Source organism: Mauremys reevesii, linkage group 1 (genome assembly GCF_016161935.1).
Source record: "Mauremys reevesii isolate NIE-2019 linkage group 1, ASM1616193v1, whole genome shotgun sequence".
Lineage (NCBI taxonomy): Eukaryota > Metazoa > Chordata > Testudines > Geoemydidae > Mauremys > Mauremys reevesii.
Genome location: NC_052623.1, coordinates 240,075,229 through 240,087,767, shown reverse-complemented (window position 1 = coordinate 240,087,767; position 12,539 = coordinate 240,075,229). Strand labels below are relative to the sequence as shown.

The 12,539-nt window shown below is 43.1% G+C and overlaps 1 protein-coding gene and 1 long non-coding RNA gene across 13 annotated transcripts in view; both read right to left on the bottom strand.

Moving 5' to 3' along the window:
- The window catches only part of LMNTD1 (lamin tail domain containing 1), a 295,495-nt gene extending 284,675 nt beyond the window's left edge, over nt 1–10,820 (bottom strand). For 4 of the 12 annotated variants that reach the window (XM_039520482.1, XM_039520489.1, XM_039520486.1 and 1 more), the window contains exon 1: nt 10,618–10,820. Coding sequence is in view for 3 of the 12 variants with exons in the window: in XM_039520486.1 (XP_039376420.1) it covers nt 10,618–10,629 (12 nt within the window). In the remaining 9 variants the exon portion in view is untranslated. Of the gene's footprint in view, nt 1–5,061; nt 5,662–5,702; nt 5,938–10,617 lie in introns of those variants that run through there. The other 8 variants (XM_039520485.1, XM_039520479.1, XM_039520484.1 and 5 more) reach the window with 6 other exon arrangements.
- Nucleotides 8,039–10,592, bottom strand: LOC120395783. The gene is made up of 3 exons (XR_005592785.1): nt 10,410–10,592; nt 10,199–10,290; nt 8,039–10,087 (listed from the first exon to the last, which is right to left on the bottom strand). It is a non-coding gene; the product is annotated as an uncharacterized LOC120395783 (long non-coding RNA).
- Nucleotides 10,821–12,539: the final 1,719 nt, after the last annotated feature.

Sequence of the window (12,539 nt, the reverse complement as noted above, 5' to 3'; positions counted from 1 at the left end):
GCCAGAGAACCTCCCCTAGTAATTTCTGCATAAAGCCCATAACATTTGTTTTGACTACAGCATATATTTTAGAAAGACATCCAGCCCTGATTGAAAGATGGTGAATCCTCAGATCACACATGTTTTCTACCAGAAACACAGGACCTTACTTTCATTGTTCACAATCACTAGTCTTCCATAAACTACCTCAAATTAACCATCTGGAATAAACAAGATTTCAATCTTGCAGTCCCTACTCAAGCAAAAGGAGTTGAAGAGGAGTTTTTGTCCAAGCAAGGAGCATTAACGGTAGTTTTGCCTGAACTGCCCACTGGAACATTCTATGTAGATATTTTCACAATACTTCTACACTTTTCTCCATGTGTCAACTCTAGTAATTTATACCACCAGTAAGTATAGAAATGAATCATAACTTTGAACTATTCACATCTGTCAAGCTAATAATGAACCCGAGCAGCCTTGCTTTATGCAAATTAAGACAGTAAATGTATTTATTGTGTTTTAAGTGTATAATTTCAGACATATTAATGCTTTTCATATTCACTTTCATTTCCTTTTAGCCAATTTAATTTATTAATCAACTGTCTTGAAATGTAACCCAGCCATAGTGTATTGATTTCTATTTCACCTCATACTTCACTGACTCTTTCACATTGTAAGTGGCAGCTAATGCCTGTAGGTTTTGTACTGGACTGCGTCTCTTCATCTCATACCTCGCTGAGTCTCTCCTTCCCATTGTTCTGAGCAGCCTGTTGACTGCTGTTTCTCAGCATACCTTAAACCTCTCTCATTTGTATTTTATTACATAATGCATCATGCTGTAGCTAAAATATTCAGAGTAGCCTTTCACTGCATAAATTCAAAACCCAAGGCATTGATCTTTGCACAGTCATAGCTCAGAGAGTTACTCTGGATAGTTGATTAGTAAGTCAAGAGGTTTATTATAAGACAAACAACATACCTAGGTAAAAACTATAAACACACAGCAAAAGGGTTATGGTCATTCTTCTTTCCAGTACCAAGAGTAACACAACCTTTAAAGCTGTGTTTAATAGTCCCTTCCTGACTATCTCCCTGTTTGTCATTCTTCCAGCCTTTGATAATAAATAAAGATGAGCCCAAACCAGCGCCCCAGATTTGGGTACACCCAAAATCCAAACCGAATTCTGGATTTGAAGTTTGCAAATGAGCTTGTATAATGTTCTATTAGGGTGTTTTGTAGGGTGTATACATGGCCAGACTTCTTCCCTTTCTTCTTAATCCATGTCCTCTGTGCTGTTAAACAAGAGACCAGTGGAGATAAAGTTATGAAACAAGGGTATTTGTAATGCTAAAGATTCTTAAAGCAACCTAGTAAGGATTTTTTGGTTTAAGTTTGGGTTTGTGATGTGTAAACAGGGCCTGAAAGTGCTTAATTATTTTCTTCTTAGAAATATCAGGACTGCAGCATTATCAATACTAAACTTTCAATAATCATTGTCTTAAAAATAATGAGATTTTCAAAACAATGCATTTGGATCCTGTTTATTTGCTTTCTGGCTTTTGAGCCTTTAGGGTTTGTGTTTTCCAGCTTTTCTCAAAAAACATGAGGGCTAAAAACTTCTTTTAAAAAAAATGAAAGCTGAGATTCTGGTATATTCACATGATGCCAGGGTTTAGGGGTTTAAGAAAAAAAAAGCAACTATCATGACATTCAGGATAAAACCACAACCCTGGGAACATCATCCCTGGTACCCCCCTCCCTGCCTTTTGCAGGAGGACCTATTGTCCCAGAAGTTGTAACTCCCTCCTACATTTAATTGAAGGAGTGGTATGTTGAATCCTTAACATTGAGGTCTTTTAATCTCTAGGGTTGAGTCATTGAAGTTAAACACAAACAAGACACAGAATTTCAAACAGTCTGGCTAGAATTCCTCTCCATTCCTCTCAGTTGCTCAACATTCACTCTCCTGATGTTGTCATTTCACTAGTTCTCCAGGCACCAGAAATTATTCTAAGCTAGACAAGACCTGAATTTCCAGTGAAAAAATCCAAGTAGAAAATACCTTTAAAAATATGTTGGGCCTTCTTTATACATGAAGAAAAGACAAAAAGGGTGCAAATTCTTCTCCTCATCTTTAAAAATTAATACAGGAAATGTCTTGTGAATGCCCATTCAAAGTCTTTGGAGAACACGCTCCCTTTATTAATTATTCAGGTAGTCTTAGGAAGAATGGTCCAGGTCCTCAAAGGTATTTAGGTGCCTAGCTCCTACTGAAGTCAAAGGGAGTTAGGTGCCTAAATACCTTTGAAGATCTGGGCCAAGAATTTATCTAAAGATTCTGGGTGGAACTTTCAAAAGTGTCTGTTGGGGGGTAGTTACCTGCTCCGGCCCTGACAGGGTTAAGGCCAGCCCTGGGAGCGGGGCGGCTCTATGTTTTTTGCCACCCCAAGCATGGCAGGCAGACAGCTTTCAGCGGCGTTTCTACGAGAGGTCCGCTGGTAACACAGATTTGGCGGCATACCTGCGGGAGGTCTGCCAGTGCTGCGCCATCGGCATCCCTGCTGCCGACTTGCCACCGAAGCCACGGGACCGGCGGAGCTCCCACAGAAACGCCGCCGAAAGCTGCCTGCCTGCCGCCCTCACAGTGACCGGCAGGCCACCCCCTGAGGCTTGCCACCCCAGGCATGCGCTTGCTACGCTGGTGCCTGGAGCCACCCCTGCCTGGGAGAGGGCTGGGGGGCTGTAAGGAAAAGCCCAGGTTGCTTAGGAAAGCAGGCACAGCTGGGGCCATGCCCCAAACAGAGCACAGCAGGTCCTTATAAAAGGCTGCTAGCTTGGCATTAGAGTTGCTCTCTGGTCTTGGAGGAAGTAGAGCCTGGCTGTTGGTAGCAAAGGTAGTGAGAGTGAAGCAGGGCTGGGGAAAGGCCAGGGGAGCTCCAGTCTGGCAACTCCCCAGGCTGCAGGGCCTGGTCCTAGGCCCACCCCTGAGGTACTGGGTGGTAGAGGAAGACAGCAGGTTCTACCCCCTTGCCTGTGATGACTGGCTCTTATACGGCAGTCTGCCCCAGGGAGTGGGGGCTCATTGCTGACTGGCAGTAGCCATGGGCTGGGATTAGGGGGTTGGGGCCCCTGGGGAGGGGAGACCCTGAGAGTGAGGGGTTACTGCCAGGGGGCAGCACCTCAGATAATGGGGCACCGGAGTCTGGGAGGGACACAGGGGCCGAACTGTGGTGGATCACTGGCCTGCAGAGGGTGCTCTGGGCTGGAAACTGAGGTAATTCCCTGAGACCAGCAGGAGGTGCTGCAGGGGTGAGTCCACATGGTTACTGTCTAAGTGATTTAGGAGCAAATGGGACTTGTGCCCTGAATCACTCAGGCACCTAAAATATTTTACCCTCTGACATCTCCATTTATTCCGGTTGTCCCAATTTTTTCCCTGTTTACTACTTTCCTTCACCTAATTACAGTAACTCCTCATTTAAAGTCTTCCCAGTTAATGTTGTTTCGTTGTTATGTTGCTGATCATTTAGGGAACATGCTTGTTTAAAGTTGCGCAATGCTCCCTTCTAATGTCGTTTGGCAGCTGCCTGCTTTGTCCACTGCTTGCAGGAAGAGCAGCCCATTGCAGCTAGCTGGTGGGGGCTTGGAACCAAGGTGGACCAGCAGCCCTCCTATCAGCTCCCCACTCCCATAAGTTCCCTGTGCTGCAGCTCAGCAGGCTAGCAATTGCTGGGCTGGCCATCTCCCCACTGCCATTTGCTGCTCCTGCCCTCTGCCTTGGAGCTGCTCCTAGAGACTCCTGCTTGCTGTGCAGGGAAGGGGCTAATGTCAGGGTGTCCCCATCCCCCCTGCTCCTGCACCCCACATACCCCTTCTCCATATAGAGCAGGGAGGGGACACAGAGTGAGAGAGACAGAGAGCGCTTGGGGCAGCAGCAGCTGCTGTCTCAACTTCCTGATCCACTTAAAAAGACAATGCACTTAAGAGGTGGGTCAGCTTACATAAAGGGGCAGTGTGCATCTCTCTCTCCCACACACAAGGTGTATGTCTGTCTCTGTCTGCTATGCTGTTTCCACTCCCTTGTGTTCGTGCTGTCTTGTGTGAGAGGCTACATTAACAACATGTTAACCCTTGAGGGCTCAGCCGAGTGCTAGTTCATCATTTAGCAGCAAGACATTCCCTGGGAAATATACCTCCCTCTTCCACCCTCTAATTTCACCACCTCAGCCAAGCTTCACAATCGTCATAGCTGTGAACAGTATTAAATTGTTTGTTTAAAACATACTGTGTGTATATTTATATAATATATAGTTTTGTCTGATGAAAAAGTTACCCTGGAACCTAATCCTCCTCCCCACCCTCCCCCATTTACATCATTTCTTATGGTGAAATTGAGTTTGCTTCGTTCTGCTTAAAGTTGCATTTTTCAGGAACATAACTACAATGTTAAATGAGGAGTTACTGTATTAGGATTTTAGTGATTTTTTTTCCCATGGCTGAGGATCAGTTACATTGCCAAATAACTGATGCATGGAATCTGTGTCCGTGTTATCAGAAAGATGCCTTGCAGACATTTCTTTAGGTTTAACAGATTAAAACATAGGAATCGTAATGACTAGCTCTCTTGTGTAGCAGTGTACAGCTTCAAGCACTTCACTTCAACTATCCTAAATTAGTCCCTACAGCATGCTTAAAGCAGGAATGTCAGTAATTTACAGATAGGAAAACTGAGGAAAAAAGGTCAAGTGACTGTCTAAAGTCACAAATGCAGATCCAGGAGTGCAATTCAAATCCTGTGCTCAGACCGAATGTTCACATTAAAATTAACAAATGTTCTAAGTTAGGGAAAGATTTCAGTTTCAAAGTCCCATGAGATTACTGAAAAGAACAATGAAAATTACTTTATTCTACAAAAATATCTTGATATTCACAAGATGTGAATATTGTTCTCTTGTGTTCCTCTTACGCTATGTTGCTAAATACAAGATGTGCTTTAGAAGCAATTACAGTTATCGTTAAAATATTGTGCAAGAGTAGATCAAGAAATTATTGAATAAAGATTAATTCTGGTTACATACGTGGGAGATGAGTCCTTCCATGGAAATGCCCACAGGAAGAGAGGAGTTACTCAAACGCTGAGTCAGATTCTGAAATCATGCGGTCATTGGCTGACTGCCTGAGGCCTACCACTGCACCACCCTGCAAGGTGTGGTGCAGCACAAGATCCTACTGGAAAGCACATCTAAAACTACTCAGGCAGGGGAGTGCCTGTTCTCTAGTTGGGTCTGTACCACCAAGCTGACATGCCTCACCCAAGTTGTAGTTCCAGCCATGTCTTGTTCTCACAAATGGTTTTCCATGAACTTGGGGAAGTGAGGAGATAATGCTCGTTGGACTCTGCTCTCCTTCTCATACTTATCAGCTAGATTTGATATTTGGTACAAATATCATCCTTATTCACCAAGCAGAAAAGGGAAACGAAGTCTCATTCATCAAAGCCTGATAAATAAGTTTTCCCCCATATCCCTTCTTTCACCCCATTTCCTCATTGCCTGGTCCTGCATCTCTTCCTGAGGGTAGGGAACCTCTGTACTGATTTCTCCTGCAAAGCTTAGCTTCCCTGAAGATACCATATCAACTGAGTTCCCATTCATGACCCTCAGCCCATTAGTGAGAGACAGGCTGGAGTTTCCTCAATTGGCCAAAGCAGCTGACCTACCTCCTGGTGAGACTAACTGACAGTGCCTCTTCTCAATCTCATCTAGAACACTCAGCCTCAGTTCCTTCCTAACCATGGTCAGCTAATGAACTTCTTGTCAGAAATGCCTCTAGTTAGGCCATTTCTAGCTCTCTGCCACACCTGTGGAATGGCACTGTGATTTGAACAGCATTATCCCCAGGCCCCAGAATGGTTCTGTACAGCAGCAATGCCTCCATCAGTGTTTTCTGCTGTGTGGCTGAAGTCATATTTGATTTCTCAGCCCTTTTTTGAGGCAGGGAGGGTTTTTCAGCCAAGGCAGTTAACCTGTGTTGATGATTCTGGTGCACTGAGGATTACTGGCCTAATTTTCCCTTTGACATTGATGTTCCTTCAGCATGCATCTATAGCCTCACTGCTTGGCCAACAGAGCTGCTTTGCTGCCACTTTATGCATCCACAGCCTTCCTCATTAATGAAGTATCAATTTCCCCATTCCAATTATTAGCATCTGGGCCTTCTGGAACAGAGATTGTTTTTGTATTCTCAGGTTCAACCTTACGAAACTGCTGCCCATACCATTTCCTTATTGGTGTTGCATGGTCTGGGAAGACTGCCATCTTCTTTATACTTTGGCAATAGTCATTCATTCTGTGCACCCTGGGGATGCTATAATGATTCCCAATGGCTCATTTCAACTACTAGGGTAAGAATCTTATTAAGTGATGCCTTGTGATGGGAATATTTATACTGGAAATCTCCCTCAAATCTTCTGGAAGCCAGGCATTCAATCAGTAACCTGAGAGGTATTTGTCCTTTGTATATTGTTAGATGTGTAAATAGGCAGAGCTGTCCTGTAGGTAGGGCAAATCAGGGTGACCACCCCTGGCCCCATGCTTTTGGGGGCCCCCGTGATTCGATAAAATCGGGACTGTCCTGATATTTAACCTTTTGTCCCACATACCGACTGACGTATGATCAGGATGCCATTTGTCCCAATATTCAGGTGAGGAGGCGGGCAGAGAGGTGAGACAGGAGGCAGGCGGGTGGGCGAGTGAGGTGAGGAGGCAAACAGGGAGGCGAGTGGCGGGTGGGTGGGTGGATGGTGAGGAGTAGCGCGGGGGTCAGGTGGATGCGGTGGCACGCTGGACGGATGGCAAGCAGACTAGTGGGGAGGCTGCTTTGTCCCGGGCCCCACACCTGCCTAGGGATGGCCCTGGCTACAGAAGTTGATTCTCTTCTTAAGTCTGGACAATACTTAGCACAACGATAGCCTAATTCTGATTGGAGCTACTGAGGCATTACTCTAATATATTCGGTAAGTAGATCTAGCCACATTCATGTATTAAATTTATTTTTGATTTGTGAATTGTAAATTCCCCAAAACATGACATTTCAGAGGCAACAAAGCTATTAATGAATTTGGGTTGAATTTGGCAAACAGTTTTGGCTGAAAAATATGGAAAAAAATTAGAAAAGTTGAAATGTTTTGTTTCAACATTTTCAAAACAAAACATTTTGATTTATCCTTTTGCAATGACACTCGTTTAAAAAATTGTAAATATTTAACCATTAAAAACCCAAAAAACAAAACATTTCATTTTAGGTCAAATTAAACATTTTATTTGAACCAGAATGAATTTTTTTCCAGTTTTTTCTTTCACTGAGAATACCAAAAAAATTCTGTTTCTGATTGACTTGAAACATTCCCTCTCCCCCTCCGAATTCAGTCACCAAACCAAAACAAATGTGTGCCCAGCTCTGACTGTAATATGAACATAGTTTAAAGTTCAGAGAGCTTCCACTTCCTTAGCTCTCTTCATGTCTGAGTCTTTTTATGTCATCTTCTCAAATTATAGTTACCAGTATGGGACATCCCATTCTCCTTGTGAATGTAGTGGCATTGCACATTGATTATGTGGCCATCCTTCTATCCAAACTACTACTGTGTGGCCTTACCAACTTAGCTGATCGTGGCAGGGCCTCCAAACTCTTATTTGGATTTATGGTAGATCTCATATCTTCTAAGGTATAAAATATTGCTTGTTACTACACTAGTACGTGTCAAACAACTGCATTAACCCCACAGAATGAACAGAAATGTAACGTCTAAGTTGATGGTATCTCTTTAAGGAAATCAACCAAACAAATATGTCTTTCGTAATTCCCCAGTAGATTATAGTTACATCCATCTTGGATTGACTTACTGCCCTGCCTCCAGCTGACAGGAAATCTCCTTTTATTTAAAGGTGCGGGATACAGAGAACAGTTACAACCTTTCTGTTATTTTTACTTAGCTACACCCATTACAAAATGTAATTTAGTCTGCTTACTCCCCTCTGTGCTATTTTGCTGTTATTTTGTTAATAAATGTAATTCTGGAGTTACATACTGTACGCTCACTCATTCTTACTGCCTCACAAAAACCATTGCTAATTTAAAGGCCACAGAACAGCCCCCAACCTCAGGCAGCATGTGGCCCCAAATGTATTATAAGTTGCAGGAAACTCATAACAGATCCCATTTCATTTATCAATGTAAATTCCACAGCTAGTAACCATTATGGATATAATGGTGTGTGAGGAAAATACTAGGCATTTGTTCGGAGGCCTGTTTAGTTTGCTGGAGTCTACTAAGGAGTTTAATTTTTCATACTTTTCATTAAAAGGGACCACAGGGAGGAGAAGGCATGAGTAAGCAGTGTCTTAAATATATTACAGATGTGTGGCGTTTGCTTTGGGAACCATAGTCAGAAATCATTTGGCCATAGCTATCTGACATTAGTTTCCAGTGTAGTATTCCTTACATGAAGCAATTCCTCTAAGTTACATGTAGATAAGGTCATGAAGGGTGCACATATGAAGGATGCATGCTTATAAGAGCAGGCCTTTCAAGAATCAGTGGAAAATGCATATTTTCTCAGAAGAACTTGGAAAACTAATGCTGTTCCTACTGTCACCTAAGAACCCCTCAGTGCCAACTGGCAAGTGGGTTACAGGACTGTCCTGATTCTGGTATGTGCATTCTGGCTCACCAAGAATACTATGTGAGGTCTTAAATGAAAGCCAGGGTCCTACTGGTCGTTCATATCATTGTGAACTGTATGTACACATACTATATAAGGTGTTATGAGTGTCTATGAAATATGTGGTAAGGTCTGTATCAAGGCAGGGTTGACAAACAGGGTTTCTGTCAGGGAAGAAATATTTATGCACCTCTCTCCCTGTTGAGAAGCATTGTAAGCTAACACAACAGATACCCCCGTTTACACAGAAAGTCAACAGAGGTGTGAAGTCCACAGGAAAGAGCACACTGGAAAAAACAAGTGACTCTGAACAGACAATGAACTTTAGGGAATATAAGTACAAGACAAAGAGAACATGCCCTTATCCTCCAATGAGGAAGTAAACGGGCAGTAGTGTGATTACATTTATGAAATGGAGTTCACAACCAGCCTTGGTTGAAATGCAACAGATGGCTTTGGGGGTGAGGAGACCTTATTTAGGCACAAGGTTATACAAGGAGCTGATCCTGAGTTGAATCACACAAGCTGGTATGCACACTGTTCCCTTGGGGACAGCAGACCAGGTATTTTTCTGAGTGTTCAGTGGATAAAGGGCTGGACACCACAGGAGAATGCTTCAAAGGAGCTCAGGGACTGGGGTACACCTATTGTTACCCTGCAGGGCAAAATAAGGGCTGGCATTGCCAAGAGGAGAGTGCTTGGGTGGTTCACAGGCTGGTGGTGCCAGGGACCTGACACCAGCTGAGCACAAGTATCCCTCTCATGCTGGAGGCAGGGGGGTAACAAGGTGACCACAGTCCTGGATGCCCCAAGAACCCTCCCACCTACCCAGAGAAAAAGTCACTGTGAGTGAAATTCATCCCTGCCCAGAGGGGGAGCATAAGGCCTATACACCACTTGAGCCCTCAAAATAAGGCTTAAGAAGGACTTAAAAAGTGCATAGCCTTGTGCTGGCCCTCTGCACAGGGTGAATCCTACCCTGAGTGAACACTGTATTCAAGCCAGGAAATCACTACCGAGTCTTCTACAATGGAATTCTATGGACTATTGCTGTGCTGTCTTCAATCCAGCAATTAACTATGCCTTAAGGGGGAAATTAACCCAGGCAGGAAAATCCTGCACACAATCCTCCACATCACTGAAGATACTCATCATGTCACTGCAAAATGGGGTTGTTGATGGAGTATCTACACAAAAGTGTTGCTGCACACACTGCTTTTCATGGAGGAGATTCTGTGCTGGTCATGAAGAAGTCAACAATCCTGAAATAGTGATAGTGGCATTATAGATTACTGAGGTGACTTTGGTCTTCCAACTCCTTCAGAATTTCCACACAAAACCCCATCGTTCAAGCCATTGCTGATGTGCATGTGACTTTAACCCTGTATCAGAGAACAATACATTAGAGCTGAAACCACGGTGATAACTCGTTACCTAAAGGAAAGGAGTGATGTCTAGCTATTTTAAAGCTGGTGTGCACCTGTATCCCACACCTGGTGACTGAGGTTGTACTCTTGACTTTGCCATCAACCTGTTATGTGACCCTGGGCAAGTCACTTAATCTCTCTGTGCCACACCTTCCCATCTGTCGAATGGAGATAATATTACTTATTAACCTCATAAGGGCATTTTAAGGTTTAACTAATGAGTATTTGCAATTCAATCTGAGATACAGATCAGAGCCAGCTTCAGAACCCTACTCACAAAACATCCAGAGACAAACTGTCTTGGGAAGAGACCCCTTTTTTTGGTAAAAGAGGCCAGGTTAGAGCCAGAACCAAGTAAACTTTCTTCATAAAGAATCCTCAGAAAATAGACTTTATACCAAAAACAAATCACATACAACACATATATTTTAAAACCCTCTCATAGCTGGGAAGCAGTGAATAATTTCTCTCTAAACAACAGATACCTTATATTCCATTTGACTCTTTATATCTCCTCTTAGGAATTGGGTCCAGCTGTTCTTACTTCTTTCCACTTAAGCACCTGCAGGAAGTACTCCTCTGAGTCTTAGGTTAAACACCTCAATAAGTCTTAGTAAGGAAACTGAGATGGAGAAACCATACCCCTTAGCACTTCCTTTTTGAGTACCAAAGGTCTGTAATATCCATCACAGAGAACCATGAATGAATTGTATTATTATGTGCAAAGTGTTTATTACTTTACAGGCTGCATTTAATTAGCATAGATAAACAGAATGATAAACTGTGATAGACCTAGGCCGGTTGGGTGTAGCAGAAGGCAGATATACTGGCCACTGGATTAACAGTTTTCTGTTCCCTGGCTGACCAGAGCAGGGGCTGCTCCAGGCTAATGAGAACACCTGACTCCAATTAACCTGCAAAGAGTCAGGTGAGGCCATTAAGCTAATGTGACCACCTGACTCTAATTAAGGCCCCTCTGATACTATAAAAGGGCTCATTCCACTCAGGTAGAAGAGAGCTAGGGGAGATGAAGTACAGCTAAAGGGCTGGTTAATGAAGAGATCCTCATAACCCTTAGTAAGGGAGAAGCAGGTGAGCTGTGGTGAAGTGACCCAGGGAAATGTAGCAACTCTGGCACTGAAAGGTTGGCTCCCAATAGCTGCTACCATTAGGGTCCCTGGGCTGGAACCTGGAGTAGATGGGGGGTGGCCTGGGTTCCCCCTAACCCATCACTACAGAAACAACAGCTGGGAGAGGAAGTCAGGCCCCTGTCAGGACAGAAGGCTAAACTGTTTTGGTCTGAGGCCCTCGGAGCAACAGAGACTGTAGGAGTTCTTTCACTGATGTCCTTGCTGGCTTATGATAAGGGCTCAGTGGACTGTATCCCTGGCCCTAGAGAGAGGCTATGTGGAGAGTTGCAGTGAACCTCTGAAGCTAGCATAAACTGCCTGGAAGCGTGGGACCCACAGGGACAAGGTTAGAGCTCTGCCATGTAACATTATAACAGATAAACCGGCTTGTTTGTTTTGTTTTGAAAGACTGATTAGCTAGTTAGTCAAGAAATCCATTAACAAAATACTTTACAACAATAAATCAACTTTATTCAAGATTTTCTGACTTAAATTTTTACTCAGTCTTATGATCCTGGAAGAAATCTGAACTTACATATTTAACCATAGTTCAGGTAGTAACAGCATTAGCCTTTCAAAAAAATGGCATTTGCTACAGTAAATAGAAATGGTAGAAAAAGATTATACTGTCTTCTGATTTAAGTGTGAAGAGTGACAAACTTACTGAAAAGGAAAAAAGTCAGGGAAAGGTCAGAAAAACAGAGGCTTGGAGGCTATTTGCTATCACTGTTTGAATGAAGAAAAAGAGGGACTATAAGCAATTTAGTGTGTGTTTATTGCTTTCTACCTGGATACATTGTTTGTCTTATAATAAATGTCTTGACTTACTGCCCAACCATCCAAACCTAGCTTTCAGCTGTGATTGTTCAGGAAGGAAAGATTAATATGTCCTGTATTGATTCAAGTAACAGAGGCCAAATCCTGGTTGTCTAGCATGCCTACATTTCCCATTGAAGTCAGGGGACATTTTGGGTGCATAAAATCACATGATTTTTTTGCACTGGAGCCCCAAAATTGCTACCAGCTCATGTTTCAGCCTCTTATCTGAAGCTGAAGTGTTTAGAAAAACAGCAATAGTCTTACACTTTTTTTTTGCCATTTTCTAATTGGCTCTACTCATATCTAATCTGCTGTGCACCACCATCACAAACCCTATCAAGACATAACTACTTTCTAAGGTTCTTCTTTCCCTTGAATATCTGTGTTATCTGATGTGGAAAATAAAATCACAATGTAAAAAAAAAAGAGATGGGAGGCAGGAAATCAAATTTCAAGGA